Consider the following 7,997-nt stretch of genomic DNA (forward strand, 5'->3'; position numbering starts at 1 on the left):
AGATCTTACCAAAGGTATGCACTACCCCGTATGCGTATTTGGAATCAGTGTAAATCGTTCCAATTTTCTTTGCCAGTATTCTGAGGGCTCTCTGCAAGGCATATAGTTCACAGGATTGTGCTGACCAGCTTCCGGGTAGTCTCGTGGATTCTACTACTTTCCAAGTATTTCCTTCTATTATAGCATACCCACTTCTTCTCATTCCGTCAACACATCTGGCGGAGCCATCAATGTAGAATTCATATCCTTCTCCCAGCGGAGTATCGCAAAGGTCTTCTCGGGTCTTGGTCTGAAGATCTGTCAACTCGACACAGTCGTGCTCCACCTCTCTCTCTGTTTCACTGCCGTATAAAAACTGAGCTGGGTTGCAGCTATTAATCTTTGCAAACTGTAGATCTTCTCCGACCATTAAAATGGTTTCATACTTTAATATGCGGGAATCAGTCAGCCATCGATGGGCAGTTTGTGTTAATAAAACACTCACAGAATGGGATGTGTACACAGTCATCTTTCCTCCAAAAGTAAGTTTACGTGCTTCCTCTACCAACAGAGCAGCAGCCGCTACTCCCTGGATACACGTCGGCCATCCGCGAGACACTGGGTCCATCATTTTGGAAAGGAAAGCCACTGGGTGTCGCTGACCGCCTTTTTCCTGTGTTAAAACTCCCACAGCTGTTCCTTGGTTATGAGTGACAAATAGCTGGAAGGGCTGTTTTAAAGAGGGCAGAGTGAGTACTGGGGCTCGTGTCAGGCGATGCTTCAAGTCCTCGAACCATCCCTCCTCCTCCTGGGTCCATTTCAATGGATATTCATTTTCATTTGTCAGTTTTTCATACATAAACTTCACCAAAGCTGAGTAGTCCTCTATCCATAACCTACAGTAACCTAAGAGTCCCAGGAATTGTCTTATTTCCTTCTTATTACGGGGTAACGGCATTCTAGTGATTCCCGCAATCCGTTCAGGGGTAATCCGTTTCTGTCCTTTACTTATCTGGTGTCCCAGATATACCACAGTTCTCTCAACGAACTGTAACTTGTTCCTGGACACCCGTAGACCCTTTTTCCCCAGATAATTCAAGAGTCTAATTGTATCTCCCCTCATTTCTTGTTCCTTGGGTCCTGATAATAGTAAATCGTCCACATACTGCATTAGTTGGGAATCATCAGATTGTGGATAGTCCACCAGGATTTGTTCTAGCATTTGTCCAAACAGGTTCGGAGATTCAGTGAACCCTTGGGGCAATACAGTCCACCGAAGCTGTCTCCATCTACCTGTCCATGGATTTTCCCATTCAAACGCAAACATATCTCTACTTTCCTCTTCTAATGGACACGTCCAGAAGGCATCCTTCAAGTCGATAACACTAAACCACTCATGGTCTGGGGGAATCCGACTCATAATAGTATAGGGATTAGGCACCACTGGGTGGCGGGTCTGAACAATAGCATTCAAACTTCTTAGATCCTGAACTAGGCGATAGGATCCATCTGACTTTTTCACTGGGAGTATAGGGGTGTTATAAGGTGACATGCATTCTTCTAATAGTCCGTCTCGTATTAGAGTCTCAATTACCGGCTGTAGCCCTTTTCTCCCTTCCAAAGAAATAGGATACTGACGTTTCCTTACCGGCTGATGACCTGGTATTAATGTGACATGTAAAGGTGGGATGTCCAGACCTCCTCGATTTCCCTCCTTATACCAGACTCTCTCGTCAATCTGCCGTTCATCCTCTTCCTTTAGAGCACAGAGGTGGACTCGCACTTCTCCGTCCACAGGGAGAGCACCCAAACCTAGGAGAGCCTGTAAGTCCCTTCCTAGGAGGTTAAATGCAGCCGACGGTAACAACAAGAGGTCTTGTACCCCTTCTCTTTCTTCCAGTTTCACTGTTACTTGGGGAATTATTGATACCATTCTGGGAGCCCCTTCTATCCCAGAAATTGTCAAATTACTTTTTACAGGCTCAGTTCCGATTGGCACAGTTATTACACTACTTCGTTCCGCTCCTGTGTCCACCATGAACACCACCTCTTCTCCCTTGGGACCAATTTTTAGTTTTACCAGGGGTTCCCTCTTATACTTGGTCCCTAACATTTGGAACCCCTGACCCCCCTAATCTTCTTCCATAAGTTCGAGGGCACGCAATTCCCTCTTGTATCGGGGGCATTCCCTCTTAAAGTGTCCTTCCTCATTGCAGTAATAGCACTTAACGAACCTCCGGGGTCTTCCCTCTCTTGGATATCTTGGATTGTTTAGAGGAAGGTTTTGTTTTCTTTCCCCTCTGGATTCGGCATTCATCTGTCGGATAGTCTGTACCATAACCTTTGTCGCCCTCTTTTGATCTTCTTCTTCTCTCTGCACATACACTTTTTGCGCCTTTTTTAAACAGGTCGCTTAGGGGTTTTTCGCTCCAGTCCTCCTCCTTTTCTAGTTTCTTTCTAATGTCCTGCCATGATTTGGAAACAAATTCAATTCGAATAAGCTGTTCACCCATTGGTGTACTAGGGTCCACGCCAGCATACTGTTGGACATTCTTTCTCACCCTCTCCAAAAAATCAGTAGGGGACTCGTCTTTCCCCTGGTGGTTCCCAAATGCCTTGGTAAAATTGTGACCCTTTGGCACAGCCTCCCGTATCCCTTTAATTGTCCACTCTCTATATTGTCTCATACTTTCCAATCCCTCGGGTGTTCGTTTGTCCCACCTGGGTTCTTTTAAGGGATATTTTTGTTCATGGGGTCTGGGGTCCCCAGGTTGTTCATATTCCCACATGAGGAGGGCAGCCCGTCGAATCATCTGCCTCTCCTGGGGTGAGAATAATGTTCCCATTATTGCCTGCATCTCTTCCCACGTATATGTGTTTGGTCCCAGGAATTGGTCGAGCTGTTCAGCCAGTCCTATAGGATCTTCCAAAAACTTTTTCATTTCTTTCTTAAATCCCTGCACCTCTGTACTAGTTAGGGGAACATTCACATATCCCGTTCCCCCTCCCGGTCCTCCCATAGGAACTTCCCTCAGGGGATTTAGGCTTATTGAAAACTTTGATGGTCCTGGACCAGTCTGGGATCTTGTCCAGGGTCGGTTTACCAGTGGAAGTTTAGGGTCTGACTCCCTTAATTCATCCTTTTTTCCCAGGCCCCTTTCGGGGCAATCAGATTCATCACCTTTCCCCTCCGGTAATGAGCTTTCCTCGGGCGCAGTAGGCACCGGGGGAATATAAGGAGGGGGAAGGTTGTCCAGAGGTTCCCACTTCTTTTCTCCCGCTACCCTCAATTTAAAACATTTTGTTAAGGATCCTGGCCAGGGAACCCAACAAAATGCATATGCTGACTCTTCTTGATTCACCTTTGGTCTCGAATTTACATATATGTTTAATGCTTGTCTAACCCAATCCTCATCAGATCCAAATTTCGGCCACCAGACCGAGGAACCTTTAATAGGTTGTTTCGACCAAAGGAGACAATATTGGACCATCTTTTTCTTGTTTTTGTCTCGATATCTTTTACTATCCCAATTTTCAAACATTCTCCCCAAAGGGCTGTCAAGGGGAACTCCCAGGAATTGTCCTGAATTTTCAGACGAGCCCTTAAATTTTGATCCTCCCATTTTCCCACCTAGATCTGTTTATCGTTGCTGAGGACCCTCTCGTTCTGGACCCTACTCCCTTCTTCTCAGACGCCTCGTCGGAGGTACTGTCCCTCCTTCGGTTACCGCTGAGGTTTCCCTGGGGTTGACCCCTCTCTTCTCGGCACTTCGTCGGAGGTGCTGTCCCTCCTTCGGTTACCGCCGAGGTTTCCCTGGGGTCTATCCTAGAGTCCCACGACAGGGTCCTCACGCCACGACAAAAGCTCTATACCTGATCTATTATGTTAGGTTTTTTTATCCAAACAGGTGTATCCCGTTACACCTGTTACCCAATCCCCACACCACAATCGTAAGTCGTCACTTACCGGTGTCTTCCCGGGGATTGAACCGTCACCCTTCTCATCTCCGTCTTGTCGTGTCACCTTGTCCGGATACCACTCACTCAAGCCGCCCGAAGCGACGAGCAAGGGACTAGGAGCCGCTGAACTCAGCGGGGTGCACCACCTCCGATGTCCCTCTTCTCGCCTCCCCTCACGGCCGGAGTGTAGATCCCGGACGAGCCCCCATTTGTCAGAAATAAAACTTCTCACACATGAGTCTCTTTAAAACTGATGACACGACAAGCTTTATTTACAAGTCTGCAGAGTTGGACTTAACTGGCTTTTCACCAGTTAAGCCCCGATACATACAGTGCATTGATTTTTATACCCTTATTGTTTGCCCTTCCCCTTCTTATTAATACTGTTTTAATTGGTTAGTATTACAAAAGCATTCTAAGTATAACTGCATTTTTAATTATCACGTTCGTTACGTACGCTGTGAACTCTACATACACTAAATTCTGTTTCTCACCCTTCTTATCAATCCCCTCAATCTCCTGCATGTCTCTCACTATGACCATGAAAAGATAGGTTTTTAAAAAAACATATTCAGCTGAACCTTTTGTCCTTGGCTGCTAGTAAGCTCCCTGTCCGTTCTGGCTTCCCTTTTTATAATTAATCATCACATTTTAACTTAAGTCATTTTAACCTAAATTCTCTATATAACAATCTCCGCAATGGATTCTTCTGGTTTTTCCTCCCGCTCCCCCTTCTATTTACTCTTTCTATAGACCGGCACTGTCACCTTCCCTTCTGAACAGATTCTCTAACTAGCAGCCTTTGTCTTCTAATCACCCATTCCAACCTCTATTGACTCATCTTCCTTCGCCTATCCCTTGCCTCTTTCATTTTGTCTAGCAGCTGCCGATCTAATGCCTCTCTCAGTCATGTTTCATCTCATCCTGATTTACCAATCATACATGGGGCCCGGTCTCACTCTTTGTTCTTTGCCATAGCTTCTCCTCTCCATATTCCTATCTCGATAAATGGTTTCGGCCCGAAACGCCAACAATTCCTTTTCTCCCATTGATCCTGCTTGACCCCACTGAGTTTTACCAGCAGATTATTTTAGAAGCAAAAGGGCTCAACTTAATTCTTAAGTGCTGTCGACGTTGAATAAATTTTATAATTAAAATGAAAGGATATTTCATGACTTCTTCCAACTGTTCCCTGAACTTGGTCTGGACTCCAGTGTAAAGGGCAGAGTTTGTGCTGTAATTCAGGACTTGGAGCATAAAACCCAATTCTTTCACAAAAAACGGTGGATATGCATTATCAACGTGTCGAAACCACGCCCAATAAATACGGAACCATATAAAATACGCCGTTAACACAGCCCAAAATAAGATAAAGTTCCCCGAGATAACCAGCAGTAAAATTAGGGATTTCCTCCGGCTTTTCACTTCTGGGTCTGTGGGACTATCTCCACGGCAAACACGACGGAATCTCTTGCGGGCTCGACTAGACGCCAAAACATATCGAACAGTCAAACCATTGAACAGCAGCACAAGAACAAATGGAAGAAAAGGCGTGATTATATAATGAAGAAACTGGACTGTTGCCCATTCACGAGAACCCAAAACTGTGTCTCTTTCTTCACAAAAGTGTGGATTATTATTGAAAGTGTAATCACCTGTCATCATAAAATACCAGAAAATATTCTTTAAACAGCTGAATACAATTACAGTCCCCACAACTGAAACCGCTGTTCTCTCGGTGCAATATTTATTTTGCAGCTTTTGGCAACAAATGCCCACAAATCGATCAAAGGTGAAGCCGACGGTGAACCAGACAGAACAGTCAGTGGCTGCATAAAGTAGAATGGCGTGAATATTACAAGCGGGCATGTACGACAAGAATAGGAAAACATTGCGAAAGACAATCACAATATGCCTCGATATTAGGTCGAGGAAAACAACCAGGAGATCCGCTGTTGTCATGGCCACCAGGTAACAAGTGATACCTTTGGAGAGACCACACTTTCTCCGAGACAGAACCACGAGTGTCAGTGAGTTCACTGTGAGGAAGACAATAATTGGGGAGTTACACGTCGGGTTTATCGTAAAGTTCTTAAAATAACTGTTCAAAATAAGATTTAAAAAATCACTCCTCTCTCAAACAGTATTGAAAATAATCTCCGGGCGGCAGAGTTTCTCATACATCAAGCAGAAAATGGAAGTTAAAGTATCTGGGCTGAAATAACACATGCCTCCGAGAATTAGTTCACAAAGGATGAATTTTAAATTACTTGCAGATTCCAGATTAAACAAAAACTACAAAAGGCAATGTGTCCTTCCAAATGTTCTGTATTTCTCCCTCCACAAGTGCAGACTGACCTGCCCAGATTTTCCTCCTATTTTATCTTTTCATGTACAATTTCAAACTAGTCCGAATTAATTGATAATCATCAGTCCTGTTTCAAAATAAGCCAGTAAGTTGCCACAAAGAACAGGGAGACCAGAAAGGTTCTTTGCTCTGCTATCATTAACTAATTTACTCTCGATACTTAAAAAGCAGAATCCCAAGATTTTGCTCCATGGATATCTGAAATGTTATTAGAGAAAAGCATGCCGTCAGGAATGCACGCAATTCGTTTGTCAAGTCTGGGGGAATCCGCTCAATTACTTGCACTTAAATATGATCGACAAAGGATGGGTTAAGGTCCCGCTTCTGACTATTAGTCAACCCTGAGATAACTTTTCTGTCTTTCTTAATAGCAAGAGCGTTTTTGTTCATATTGCTGTGTGCAGAGAATGTTGCCTGTGGTGTAATTGCTAATTTTGCCCTCCTGGTTACCAAAGGGGAACATGCCATTTTTACACCTGTCTTCAAATGATATTAACTCAATTGAACAATTACAGTTTTCCTTTCAAATAGTTGCTCTTTGAGACTTCCCACAGATTCCAAGACCAAAGCGCTGAAGCCATGACATAACTCTACCAGCAACTACTATCGTTTAATGTTCTTCTAATTCTGCGAATCGATTCTATACAAATAACAACAAAAAATGCGAGAGAAATACAGGGAAAATCATTCATAGACGATTTATTTAATAAATAGCTGATCGTCCAACTTACCAGGTACTGCAAAAATTGCAAGAATTGGATAGTAAACTGGCTGGATGGTCCTGAGTGCAAAAAACATTCGCCATTCTAATGACGAGTCTTTTGAAGTAATGTAGTTAAAATATGGGAACACTGTCCTCCACACTGATTTATTGCCCAGGTCCATCGTTCATTGTACTCTCTCTCTCTCTCTCTCTTTGTCCCAGTTTCAATCTTCGTTACCCTTTGCTCTCAAATATGTACGTCTTCATACTGTAACTCATTTCAGTGAATCCCTTAGATTATATATATTAGAGGAAAACTCAGAATGATCCAATCAGCTCATGAGGGACTGAAATTATTTGCGCTCTCTGAACAAATGGATTCCCTTCAATATTTCCAATTCAGTGTTTTCTAAACATTGTAGTCGCTTTGGATGAAAGAGTAGATGAGTGAGGAAGATTTCTGAACCTTGGAGAAAAGGGGATAAGTGATAAGCAAAATGATAAACAAAATTTAAATTTTAACTTTGGACCGTAATTTCTTCTCAACCTAGTTAGAAAATCGGAAAGAAGGCCTGCAATCGACCTGCCATTGTCAGGAAGAGCAAGGGCAAGAAATAATCATCCGTGTGAAGACGCTTAGCTCTGATAGCGACCTATATGTTTTTTTGGAATCGGGCGTTGAGTCTAAATTGTTGAAAAACAAGGACGGAGAAGGAGAACAACATCGCATTTATCACATAGAATGGAAAAAAAAGGGAAAGTGACGATTTTTGAGGAACTAGATTTTTATCGAGAGGGATGGAATAGGTTATATTTCGTGTCGTAGACATGTATCAGAAGCAATGGCTTTTAGGAAGAAGGTGCCAATATTAACTGGATGAAATAGTCAGAAGATCATATTATTGAAAGTACTTTTTTTGCTCATACTTGTAGAAGGGATCAGGTCCAAAACGTTGCTTTTGTATCTTTACCTCCTCAACGAGATCT

At 43.3% G+C, this 7,997-nt stretch overlaps 1 protein-coding gene across 1 annotated transcript; it reads right to left on the reverse strand.

Moving 5' to 3' along the window:
• Positions 1-5,013: 5,013 nt before the first annotated feature.
• On the reverse strand, positions 5,014-7,192 carry LOC138765536 (probable G-protein coupled receptor 139). The gene is made up of 2 exons (XM_069942566.1): positions 7,039-7,192; positions 5,014-5,978 (listed from the first exon to the last, which is right to left on the reverse strand). The coding sequence occupies exons 1-2, from the start codon at positions 7,190-7,192 to the stop codon at positions 5,014-5,016; spliced, it is 1,119 nt and encodes a 372-aa protein (XP_069798667.1).
• Between the last annotated feature and the right edge of the window lie 805 nt (positions 7,193-7,997).

The sequence above is a fragment of the Narcine bancroftii genome, chromosome 5 (assembly GCF_036971445.1).
Source record: "Narcine bancroftii isolate sNarBan1 chromosome 5, sNarBan1.hap1, whole genome shotgun sequence".
NCBI classification, from domain to species: Eukaryota; Metazoa; Chordata; class Chondrichthyes; order Torpediniformes; family Narcinidae; genus Narcine; species Narcine bancroftii.